The 13206-nt window shown below is 45.9% G+C and overlaps 1 protein-coding gene across 12 annotated transcripts in view; it reads right to left on the bottom strand.

The window, feature by feature from the left end:
* Positions 1–560: 560 nt before the first annotated feature.
* Positions 561–13206, bottom strand: part of LATS2 (large tumor suppressor kinase 2) — a 97429-nt gene continuing 84783 nt past the window's right edge. For 7 of the 12 annotated variants that reach the window (XM_070577849.1, XM_070577857.1, XM_070577850.1 and 4 more), the window contains 6 exons: positions 12918–13050; positions 10268–11691; positions 8737–9319; positions 7328–7510; positions 5290–5396; positions 561–2920 (listed from right to left, as the gene is read on the bottom strand). In XM_070577849.1, the coding sequence (XP_070433950.1) occupies positions 2426–2920; positions 5290–5396; positions 7328–7510; positions 8737–9319; positions 10268–11691; positions 12918–13050 (2925 nt within the window). In that variant the 3' untranslated portion in view covers positions 561–2425. Of the gene's footprint in view, positions 2921–5277; positions 5397–7327; positions 7511–8736; positions 9320–10267; positions 11692–12917; positions 13051–13206 lie in introns of all 12 variants that reach the window. The other 5 variants (XM_070577847.1, XM_070577851.1, XM_070577848.1 and 2 more) reach the window with 1 other exon arrangement.

A 13206-nucleotide genomic window follows, 5' to 3' on the forward strand; every position in this document is an offset into this window, starting at 1 on the left:
GGGAGGTGAACTGAATGACTGAAGACATTTTGTTGTATATCCTTTTATACATTTTAATTTTAAACCATGTGATTGTACCCATTCAAAGGACTAACCCAAAGTAAAACAAATTATGATGTTTTCTAAGTTCCTTAATACCACTGAACATTTTAAACCAAAGGTCAGGAGGCTACACTTGTCCTTTCAGTTTAACTATCTCATGAAGGGAAATTAGCTCCTATTCAAGATTTATTCTATCACCCACCACATATATTTGACATCTCACTTAACCCATTCAACGATCCTAATGAGGTATATTTTGTCACCACCTTATAGAAGAGAAGCTGGGTCACAAAACCACACCCTGATTTGGACTTTGTGTGTGTGACCTGAAAGCCTGTTTCCCCACGCCCCGGAGCCTCCCTGAGACAGAGCCCTGCCGGGGGAAGCTCCTCTCTCTCCCCTCTCGAGACAGTGGCTCCATCAGTAGTTGGCAACCCTGGGAAAGTGTGGGGGATTACAACACGCTGATAAACGCAAGAATCTACAAATTCCAATAAAACAGGACACCGACTAAGGGATATGGATTCAAAATTTTTATAATAAATTGTGCCAGTAGAAGCTTTTCAAAGGCAATGATATATCAATAAATAATAGTTAAATTGAGTTCCTGAGAAAGAAACTACCACATGAAAGTACATCAGAACGCTGTAAATAACGACATGGCATTACTATAAAATAGCAACAATACTGACAGTCACGATACAAGCACAGCAGACTTTAGCATTTGCCACTCATACAAATGTAAACCAGTACACAGGAATCGGTTTTTTTTAGTTTAGACATTGATAAACTTATAAGTGTTGTTGCCTAGATATATACTAAATAATGGATACATTATGCTAAAAACTTCAAGGAAAAATATGTGGAATAATAAAATGAAAAATATGATGCATCAGATTTTTTAAAAAGCAAAAAAAATTGACCTTTTTATTCAAATATAAATCACTTTAAATAGGAATCATACTCATTTGAAATAAGGAATATTTTGTGTGTTTATCTATGCAGTTATATATACGTCTACACCTCTAAGAAAATATGTATGGCTTCATTATTTATTCCAATGTCACTTTGAATAATCCTTGCTGTTTTATAAATATTAGAAAAATGTATTTTTAAAACCAAGTTAAGATTGATACTTCAAAGCACAACAGCAAAAAAATGTGAAGGAACCTCAAGATTACTAAATTTCACCGTGGTAGCCCTCAGCTGTGACACAACAGGGAATGACGCCATCAAGCCCTCCAGCGCGGGCCGTCTGTTGGCAGAAGGGTCTCGGCTACTGGATTCCACGTATCAGCTACGCCAAAAACGAAAAAGCACACTGACTACTGAAACGGACATAATTCCATGATTAGCTTAAAATTTTTGGAATAGCTAAATTACTCCCTTTTGATGTATACAAGTTTAGTATATGACAAATGTTTAAGTTCACCCCCAAAAGAATCCAATCATACCCAAGACACACACACAAGTCACTTCTCATTTACACATCTGCATTTCTTTAACAAAACAATAAGGGACACAATCACAGCAAGGAAGTCACCCACACGCTGCATTATCAGCACACTGTCTAGAACACCTCATTTAAAGATACTCCGTAAAAACATATTCACAGAACCTGCTGTGAATGGCAAGATATGGTAATTTTATAATAGAAAAACCCTGCTCATGCAGTACTTTCTACACACCAGACATCTGAAATCACACCCACATAATTACCTTATTCACACTTCCTATTAAACTATAATATGCAAAAAGCAAAAAAAAAAAAAAGCAGCTTTTAACATTATATCACAATTTTGAAATGTGGGAAAAAATATAAAACAAAAACCATTGTGTGAATAAAATGTATCACTAACATCAGAACAGTGTTATTTTTTTTACATTATTGCACAGAGACCTCTTATCACATGTTCTTCAGTTGTTATGTCTTTTCCTAAATATGAATAAGTGCTATGGATAAAATACAAATGTAGAAAATAACAGCAGCATGATTTCTCAAAGTTAATCCCTATAATTTAGTAAGAAAAATGGCTATAAACAAAATAAGTGCTCTTTCTAAACTGTACTAAATTTTTTAAAATATTGTTTTAACGCAGTGAAGGTCCTCAACAGCCAGTTGAAAGCAATGTTGCCACCCGCCCCACCTCCCTCTCCCCGCGTCAGCCAGAATCTAGAGAGGATCTGCTAGACCGGAGTCCTTTTTAGAAAAGCTTTCTTGTTTGTTTTGGGAGTTTTCAATGAAGACCAGTATTTCGAGTGAAGTAATCAATGAACCACCTCAAGCAAAGCTGGCCTCAGCTGCCCACTGGCCTGTTAAGGCACCAGCTGCAGGCACCCCGGCTTCTGAAGAAGCAGAGCGGGGGGGATGCAGAGTCAGTGTCTACACGTACACTGGTTGGCAACCTTCAGTCTGATCCACCAGATCAGAATTTTCCAAATCGGAGTTCTCAGCCTGTGAAGCTTCTGCTCCTGAAGGCTTCGGGCACCTAAAAGGGTAACCGTTGTCATCAAAGAACCTTCGAAAAGTGAATTCATAAAATGCATGCTCAGGGTGCTTGTTACTTGGGGATGTGAGCGTGTCCCAGGCCTTCGTGCTGTCTTCACTGGCATTATTCCAAGGGCTGTCTTCATCAACGGGGTCAAAATTGGAGGTGTCCATGGGGTGGCTGATCTTGGGAACGTAGGGGGCTGGCTGCTTCCGGATGTCACCAGAGAAGTCAATGGTGCCAAAGAATGGATGAGCCTTCAGGTCGTCAGCCCCATTCCTCCCTAGCCGGTGGTCGGCAGCACAGCACAGTTTGGTGATGAGGTCCCGGGCCTCAGGGCTCAGCTTGACCTGGGTTGGAATGTGGAGCGTGTTCTCCCAGTTTATCACCTGAAGAGACAAGAGAACCAAAGTTTTCGTTTCTGCTCATATCTCAGGGCCAATCTAGGGCAGTTCTGAAACAGTATGTGAAGACATAACTTTTAAATAATTTTAGTGTCATGGAAGAAAAGCTAGAGTAGACACCGAAGCAGCAGTTGTGGATCTGAGCAGCTTTAAAGGTCAGTGCGGGGGCTGGCCTGGTGGCGCAGGGGTTAAGTTCGCACGTTCTGCTTCAGTGGCCCAGGGTTTGCCGGTTCGGATCCCGGGTGCAGACATGGCACCACTTGGCAAGCTGTACTGTGGCAGGTGTCCCACATATAAAGTAGAGGAAGATGGGCACGGATGTTAGCTCAGGGCCAGTCTTTCTCAGCAAAAAGAGGAGGACTGGCGGCAGATGTTAGCTCAGGGCTAATCTTCCTCAAAAAATAAAATAAAATAAAATAAAGGTCAGTGCAGTTTTAGTAGGGGGCTCACAGCCCAAGGCATGGGATGATGAAGCCAATACAGACCACAAGAGATTGGTTTTCTTCTATCAGAAATACTGTTTAGCAAAAGAATTTTGTGTTTTCCACAAAAATGAAGAGCCTGATTCTCTATGAGTCATTTCTTTAGCTATGGCAAAAAGATTTCTGTTGAATCATTATGGTTCTCATTCAATATTTATTGCGGCTGGGAGATGGTCAACTGGGGTTTTGTTAAAAAAGAAAAACCAACCAAACAACAAAAAAAAACACCACCTCACAAAGAACAATAATAAAGCTGACTGTCCTTGGCCTCATGTCTGTGATGCTCAACCACACAGAACAGCCCTTTTGGAGGTCAGTAAATACATTTGTCATAGAGATGCATCTACTGTGAAGAGAAAACCTACGGTATTTTATTGTTTATACTTAGAGTCAGGATAAAACAAGGCCAATAGAACGGGCTGTGGGCTGGGGTGAGCAGGCATTGGGCACGACACAGAGGGAGGTGGGTGTATGGATGGGAGGGTTGGTTCAAACCCAAGGAGTTGTTTTTGTAGAGCTAAAACTATGAAACTATAAAACTCACATAGGGGAAAATCTTCATGACATCGGATTTGGTAATGATTTCTTGGATATGATACCAAAAGCACAGACAACAAAAGAAAAAAACATATAAATTGGACTTCATCAAAATCTAAAACTTTTGTGCATCAAAGGACATTATTAACAGTACAACCTATGGAATGGGAGAATATGTCTGCAAAGCATATATCTGATTAGGGATTAATATCCAGAAAATATAAAGAACTCCTACAACTCAACAACAAAAAAAACAAACAACCTGATTTAAAAAGGGCAAATGACTTGAATAGACATTCTCCAAAGAAGACATACAAATGTCCAACAAACACATAAAAGATCATTAATCATTAGGGAAATAAAAATTTAAACCACAGTGAGATCCCAACCTCATACCCACGAGGATGGCTATTACAAAAAAAGAAAAATAACTGTTGGTGACCATGTGGAGAAACTGGAACCCCTGTGCCCCGTTGGTGGGAATGTAAAATGGTGCAGCCACTGTGGCAAATAGTTTAGTGGTTCCTCACAAAGTTCAACATAGAATGATCATCTGATCCAGCAATTCCACTTCTGGGTATACATCCAAAAGAAGTGAAAGCAAGGACTCGGACAGACACGTGCATACATACTCATGTTCATAGCAGCATTATTTACAATAGCCAAAAGGTGGAAACAACCCCAGTGTCCTTCATGGGATGATGGATAAACAAAACACACATACAATGGAATATTATTCAGCCTTAAAAACGAAGGAAATCCTGTCACATGCTACAACACGGATGAACCTTGAGGACACTATGCTAAGTGAAATAAGCCAGCAACAAAAGGACAAACATTGTATGATCCCACTTAAATGAGGTACCTAAAGTAGGCAACTTCATAGAGACAGAACATAGATGAGAGGCCACAGGGCTGAAAGGAAAGGAGGGGGAGTCGTATAATGGGGACAGTTTCTGTTTGCGATGACAAAAATATCTGCAAATAGGTAATGCTGACAGTTGCACAACATTATAAATGTACTTAATGCCACTGAATTATGGTAATTAAAAATGGTAAATTTGATCACAATAAAAAAAATTGGGTTATTTTCATGCAGGCAAATTAGTGAACAGTCCAGCAACTCAATTAGGGTACAGGTAAAGACAAATTCCAACTTTACTGTTGCTGGAGTAAAACTAAGCCTTAATTCAGTGTTTTTCTAATTAAGGGATTATTAATTGACATTCTACCACTACTCAGAATAAGAGGTCAAACGTTGACCCCAGATTCATGGGTCCATCAGAAAATCACGTGTGTGTGCAGCAAGCAGACGCATGTTACCTCCTCAGTTACCTTTAGTTGGGTTTCTGTGGGAGTAGGGGCCAAGAAGGGCGGCTGCCCCACCAGCATCTCGAAGAGAATCACTCCAACGCTCCACCAGTCACAGAGCTGAGTGTACCCTGGAAGACAAAGCCTCGTCAGGCCCAGCACAGGCACGCGTTCCCCTCAGGGAGGTTTCTGAAATCCTGAAATACTGAGTTACTGTAAAGTGAGAAGGCATGCTCCAGCCACATGTGATGGAAGAGAAAACCTGCCCACACAGACTGTGTCTCCCTGGCCTGTGGCTCTGAGGCTGGAAGGATGCTGCCAGGTGGCAAGAGGCTTGGGGTGGGGTACAGTCATCTGCACTTTCTTATTTCCAATCATTAGTCTGTGATAAACACAGGATGCTTTTCTGATAAGGAAAGACTTTTTAATCTAAAAAGATTACTGTTACTGTTAGTAACAACAATAACCAGAATTTTAAGTTCTTACAGAACATACAGACACGAATTAACATAGTAGTAACTGGGAACAGGAAGTGCTAAGACGTGTGAACAGTCACACGCAACCAGTCAGGGGACCTCCTAGGGGCTTTCTTAGTCAGTTTGGGAGAACCCAGGAATGTGGAGAAAAGGAGGAAGAAAGGGGGCACTCTGGCAAAGGAAACACCTCTCCTAAGACATGCTCTTTCTGCGAGGCACGAGCGGGGCCAGGCCCTCCTCAGAGCTGCCAGGACGCAGCAGCCGAGGCAGGACGTCCCACGGCTTGGGCAGGGCCAGCCTCAAGGACGCTGGAGAGCAGGTTCATTTCTCTCTCATTTTCTCCCACCTCTCCTTCATAGCCCACAGCCCAGTCCAAGCCACGCTCCAGTCTCGATGCCACTTCATCCTTGCTAAGTGTGACGGCGCAAGACCTGCGGCCATATTTGCCAGTCTAGTTCCTTCAGAGGCCCTCTGTTCTCCCTCCCTCCCATCTCCTCCTGCCCCAGCCTGGCACTGGAGGCTTCAGAGTAGCTCCGACCACTTGTTCCTCTGGACAGCTACACACGTTGGGTGCTAGAGGGTGGAAGCCCTCCCCTACAGCCCAGCAACTCCCACCTCCCACTCTGAGAGGAGGGGAGAACGAGACCTTCACTGGGCAGCGAGGTGGCTCAACGACCTCTCAAGGTAGTCGTTCTGTCTGGGGCTCTGAGTGGTTAGGTAATCAGCCTTGGATTACCACGGCTAAGAGAGAAAACTCCGATGTGAACCGAGTCTGGATGGCTCCAAAAACTTGAAACAACACCTGTGAAAAGACAGGCCACCGATGTCTGGAGTTATTACACAGGATCAGATCAACAACCATGGTTGCTATGGGCCATGCAACTGATCACTGAAAGATTCCTTTTGTACTCAATCAGGTGTCATATTTGATAGAACAGAGGATCCATCCAGGAGACCAATTTTACTGAGTACTTGTAATTTTAGGCACACTAGTGTCCCCACATCTTACCTTTAAGACGCTTCTGGACTACCAGAGGAGAATTGGAGGAAAACAATTATTTGTATTCTGTCATACTTAATAACCAGTTGGAGATGGTACAACCCAGCTAGGAGCCTGGACAAGGAAGAGTTAAAGCTGGACTCTGGAGATGGATGTCTTAAACTGACTGAGTGGTGTCCCTGTGACCCTCAGAGCTGTTTCTATCATATGATTCTGTCAAAACCAGTTCTGGAGTGATTCTCTTGGGTTCAAAGGAGAAAGCCCACACCCTACACCCAATCTATCAGTTCCCAACCACAGGAAGGGGCAAGTGGAGACTGGCCTAATGGTGCGTCTCTTCTCTCACCCTGGAAGCAAGGGCAGTTCAGGAAAGAAATGAGATAAGCTGGAAGCTTGTTTGCTAAGGGAGTAATCTCACAGGCTTCCATGAGTACAAAAACACAATGGGAATTATCTAGAGTCTTAGAAAGCTGAAGCTGGAGAGACTCTTCAGAAGTCATCTGGCTCCACAGGTTGGAAGTCAAGATGGCCTCCAGGTGGGCAGCTGACTTGTGGAGCTCTCGAGGAAAGTGGCCCAAGGACACACCTTTTCGGAGGAGGACTTCTGGCGCGATGTAATTTGGCGTCCCAACCAGGGAGTGAGCCAGACATCTCTGATGCTGCTTCCTGGCTCTCTGCTCCAGGGTCTTCAGCCTGTCTCCACATCGACAATTAGACACATCGTCCCAGAGGTCACTGGGCTCCATGCTGTCCTGTCTGATGTGGCTCCCTTTCACCCAGGATTCAGGGGCGGTGAAAGAAGAGAATAAAAAACAAAGTAAATTTTCACTATTCAACAATGCAACAAATTCATAGCTTCAAAGGGAAAAGTAATTCAGTTCAGCTTCTGACACATGACAAGAAAGAATCTACCCCAACTGCAGCCGGCCTGTGGTTCTGAGATGCAAGTTGTGAGGTAAACGCACCAAGACAGAAACAACAGGAGAAGCAATTACAGGAGCTGGATGCTGTGCTGGCGGACAGCCTGACGCTGAGTAAGAAAGGCTCACGCAACTGCGGGGACACCTGTCTTAGTGCTTCTCAGGCCAATCTCAAAAGGCCTACACCTGTCTGACACAACATATTTTAAGATTAGCATGGAAAAGCATAAGAGGATTTAAAAGACGTGAACAAAAATGACTTCAATGACAGAAAATAGGAATGAATTAAATAACTTAAGATTAGTTTTGAGTTAAAAGAATGAAGCCTGAGCTATGGTACTAAAATAACTATTTCAAGAATACAAGCCATACATAAGATAATGACCAGCAGAACTATGGGAGACGGAGTCAAACTATATCTATATCTATATCTACTTATACCCACACCCATAGACTCAGGTTAGCATTAAGACAGGACTTCTTGGCAAGTTGTGAGACTTTTTTTTTTTTTTGAGGAAGATTAGCCCCAAGGTAACATCTACTGCCAATCCTCCTCTTTTTGCTGAGGAAAAAAAAAAGGAAAAAAAAAGCTTTTTGCTTTTGGCCCTGAGCTAGTATCTGTGCCCATCTTCCTCTACTTTATATGTGGGATGCCTACCACAGCACGGCTTGCCAAGCAGTGCAATGTCCACACCCAGGATCCGAACCAGCGAACCCTGGGCCACCAAAGTGGAATGTGCAAACTTAAGTGCTGTGCCACTGGGGCGGCCCCTGAGACTTATTTTTTAAGGCTCTTTTTAATAGGGCAGAGTGATGGTTCCTCACAAAGGCCCCAAGACACCCCATAGCCTATTGTTCCCAAAATATTACAGTAGAACTTAAATCCACAAACTTAAAAAAAATCTCACACATATCATACTATTCCTTTAGGGAAGATGTCACACCAAATTATAACATAATGGAGTGACAGATAATTTCCAAATGATTAGGAGACCCCAGGGTGGGAAACCGTTGTCTCAGATGGTGTAGTTCTGTCTAGATGCAGAAAGCGGACGTGGCATGCCTGGGACAATACCTTTCTGGTAGTATTTGGAATTGTGAGTCCACCTGAACCCAGTACAGAGGCCAAAATCTGTCAGTTTGATGTGGCCATCAAGATCTATCAAAATGTTGTCTGGCTTGATGTCTCGGTGGATAAAGCCCATCTTGTGGACACTCTCGATGGCCAGAGTCAACTCTGCAATGTAGAACCGGGCCAAGTGCTCAGGGAAGACCTCCATCCGGATCAGCAGGCTCATCATGTCCCCCCCAGGGATGTAGTCCATCACAAAGTACAGGCTGTCCTTGTCTTGGAAGGAGTAGTAGAGTTTGACCACCCACTCATTGTCTGCTTCAGCCAGGATGTCCCTCTCGGCCTTGACGTGGGCCACCTGGTTCCGGTTCAGGACATCCTTCTTCCTCAGGGTCTTCATGGCGTACAGGGCGTGAGTGTCCACTTTACAAGCAAGGCACACTTCTCCAAAGGCGCCGATGCCCAGGGTTTTGATTTTCACAAACATGGACTTGTCCATCTTGGCCCTCTTCAGCCTGTTGTAGTTGGACTCCTTCTGGTAGAGGATCTTCCTCATCTGCTCCTGCTCCGCCTCACAGAGCCCCGCCTGTGTGGAACGAGGAGATGGAAGAGCCACGTCAGAGGAGCCCCACGACAGGAAACAGAGAGGGGGAGAGATGCCCAGGAACTGAGAGGACCCTAACTCAATCTACAGAAAAAGAAAATAGAACGGGGCCAATATACTACAAGCAAGATGATAATCAGTTTTGTTCTTTATATCCATATATGGACATAAATCTGGAAGCCAAAGGGAAAACAAAATAGGTGACTTTAGGCTCTAAAAACTAAAGGAAATCTCTATAAATAAAAATCTGTGGAAAAGGTAACCACAAAATTCCTGGAATTCTAGGAGCAATCTAATATTTTAATAGCTCAAGGAAAATGGGAAAACAGAAAAGAAAAAAGTCAATGAAAATGGGACAGCAGAATGACTTTCACAATTTGAAATTAATGGATTTATGTGATTTAAATTTACTGTAACATTTTAATTTAAATAATTTCATTAATTACCTTCTCTAGCAGTTCAGTGTCAACTAAGGTATATTTAAAATATTATTTGCTAATTATAGACTTAAAGGAGGGATAAATGGATTACTACTAGATATATTTTTCTTGATAAATCCCACAATTTCAATTTATAAAACCTCAGATTTTGTTTCTATTCGTTCAAAATGTTTTATTACTAGTTAGCAAAACTCAATGAATTTTGTTACTGAGTAAAGACACACCAAGAAAATTGACTTGGTAATTTATCTGTCGGCTCATCAAGCATGGCTGTCCCTGACCTGCCCTAGTCGGGTGCGAAAGGAAGGGAGGGCGCGACATTTGTAATTTCGCCAAGTTGTTCGCCCCATAACCAGACCATTGTCCTGTGAGACGAACGGTTTGTAAGAAAGGTGCATAAAACAGAAACCAAAAAGGGATTCTGCTGTGATTCCTGTGACTGGCGTAGGAAAGAGCCAGGGCCAAGGGGAAGAATGAAGTGAGAAATTACCTTCGCCATTTCTTGTTCCAGCTGCAACCTTCGGTTGACTTTCTGTTGGTAGGTTTTTATGACATTTTCCACGTGCTGCTCCATGAAGAACTTGAACGCATATGGCGAGTAGCTCTTGATGCGGGATTCTCTCTTTTCTTCATCTCTGCTGTTTTTCCGAACAGGAACAGGAGAAGTCTGGATCTGCTTTTTATCCTTCCCCATTTTCTCCCCTTTGGCATTTTTGTGGCTCTTGTCATTCCTGTCAGCGGGCTCCGCAGCCTGGCCCCCTCGGAGGCTCTGTTCCATCCCCACACACAGGCTGTCCAGGTCGTACTGCTCTGACTTACTCTGAAGCAACAAATGCTTCGGGTACGGCGGGGGCGGGCACCTCATCTCTGGGCTGCCGTACTCAACGTCCAGAGGGTAGGCAGCAGCGCCCCCCAAGGGCAGAGGGTGCTCGTCCTTGGAGTCCAGACTCTCCACCCCCGGTGGGGGCGCTGGCACCCAGGCTGGGTGGGAGGGCCCCACAGCCGTCTGGGGCTCAGGCCTCATCACCCTCACGCTCTTCACTGGATGCAGGATGTGGGCAGCTGTCACAGCCGTGATGGTGTTGGGGGAGGGCATGGAAGGCTCTGGTTTGCTGGGCACTCCGGCCCGGATGGGCACGGTCACTTGCTGCTGGTGGTTGTTGAAGGAGTTGGTTCTGCTGGGAACAGGGCCTTCGGGCAGGAATGCCACGTGCTGACGGGGGGGTGCCTCCAGGCCCGGCTTTTGAAGAGAGTCGCGGCGGGACAGGGTGGAGGACTGCCATTGCTGGACAGAAGGGCTGTTCATATCATAGAGGTCCACGTTGAGGCTGTTTCTAGAGGGAGTAAGCACACTCTGGGGGGGGCTGTCGCTTGTGAACACCTGGCCCCGAGAGCTCATCATGTGCACCTGGTGGGCCTGCTTATGGTGTGGATGTGGCACGTACAGACCTGTCGCTGCTCCTGCCTGCTGAAATGCATGGCTGGCCCCTGGCTGCACTGCCGGGCCCTTGCCAGCCAGGTTTGCAAACCCTCCTGCCTCCTGGGGTGTCTTGTTTTGGAAGGAGGGGCTGCGCTGGATGCCATAGCCCAGGGGCTCCCCCGGCACCAGCAGATGTGGCCTGTAGTGCGGGCCTTGCAGTGGGAGGGCCTGGACCCCGGGGCTGGTCCCCGGGAAATTCATGCCTGCGGCCTCCATGTTCGCAGCATAGCCTTTGGGCTGGTGCTGATGGCTGCCAGGCATGCTGTGAGGGCTCGCTCCGGCAAAGAGAAAGTCCATGTACTGACGAGGCACTTCGTCTAGTGCACTGCTGCCCTCGTAGGCTGCCCCGCTCAGCTGATGGTAGGGCGGGAAAGGGTCGCCTGTTCCTTCAAAGCTCGGCCTCCGTGGCACAGCAGTTGGTGCGATTCCCTTTCCTGCAAAGAAGGAGAAAAGGAAGAGGGCATGAGAGCGGATCTGCTCTGTTGGTCTGGCACCGCCAGGCTAATTCCTCACACCAACAATGTCCTTGGGGCTGACACTACTGCACAGGCTCTTCGATGACTAATGGTCCTCTGACACAGGCTGAGTTCTGCTGTGGGTGGATCCGGGTGACCTTCTGAGTCAAAAGGCTCTGCCCTGCCTGTCAGAGACCCCTCACGGGAATACCTGGCAAAGCCAAGACCCTCAACAGCCACTGCATTAAGCAGAAGGCACAGCCAAACAGTGGCTTGGTTTTCCTGGGCTAAGAATAAGCATCAGTGAATCCACATGGAAGGCAACGCAGAGGAAAATCACCACCGAGCGGGCCGCGCCTCCGTTCGTGCTGTGCCGAGACAGCCCTGTGACTCTAAGAATCTTGATGAGGAGGCCAGCCTGGCACTGTTTAAGGAAATTCCTCTATCAAGAAGAAAAGAGAAATTTTGTGTCCTCTTAACAACAAAGATACAACCTACAAAGCTTGTGCAATTTTCTCACGCAACGGATGAAGTGGATTTCATCCGAGGTCTTCCACAAAATAGGGAGAACTCCTTTTACTAAATATCATAAATCCTTCATCACACCAGGACCTCAGACGCTAAAGAACTGCCCCATCGGCTCCATCCGGAGGAGAGGAACACTCACTGTCGAGGCTGGGACTCTGGCCCTTCCAAGGGGAAAGCAAGGCGGGCTCTCCCAGAACCCCTACCCAAGGCCTCCTCTGCTCTCAGAGGCTACAGGGTGACACAAGGGGCGTTTTAGAATTAATGAAATAAACCTCCCTTTTCCAAGACACACACAGGCCCCAGAGAAAGTAAAAAGAACAATTTTACTCTCATTCTGCTGGGCTACCTAATTTTTATATCCAGTGAATTTTTGAATCTTCCATCAAACAAAACAAAACCAGTACAGAAACTTGCCCAGGTAGGAAGCGAGCGGGTTATCTGAAATGGGGGAGTGAGGGAGGCACTCAGGTAAGCCCCAGGATCTCCACCTCCTGCCTCCTGCTCCAGGGCCTGAACATCGGAGCAGGGGAGACCCAGTTCACCCATTGTCAGAAAGAGGCAACGTGCCAAGAGGCAACCCGCTGAGCACGCTGCACTGGGCCTCCCTTCCTGCAAACGGTTTTGTGTGTTTAAATCACAGATCACCTTCACTCACCACGCTGCGGGGCTGAGCTCACCTGGGGAGGTCTGCTTAATGACTCGCACAATCTGCTCATTCCTCGGGTCCAGGTAGCCCATCTTACTGATGTACTCCAGGGCGGCTTCAATACTTCTGCTGCCAGTCTGCTTGAGGGCTCTGCCCGCCATCTCCTGGGGGGAAGCAAAGGACACTTTGATGGGAGGTGTAAGTGTATGTCATCTTAAAACAAACCACCAGGGGGCTGGCATGGTGGCGCAGCTGTTAAGTGCGCATGTTCCGCTTCGGCGGCCCAGGGTTCGCCAGTTCGGCTCCCAGGTGCGGACAGG

This window comes from Equus przewalskii, chromosome 16, assembly GCF_037783145.1.
Source record: "Equus przewalskii isolate Varuska chromosome 16, EquPr2, whole genome shotgun sequence".
NCBI lineage: Eukaryota > Metazoa > Chordata > Mammalia > Perissodactyla > Equidae > Equus > Equus przewalskii.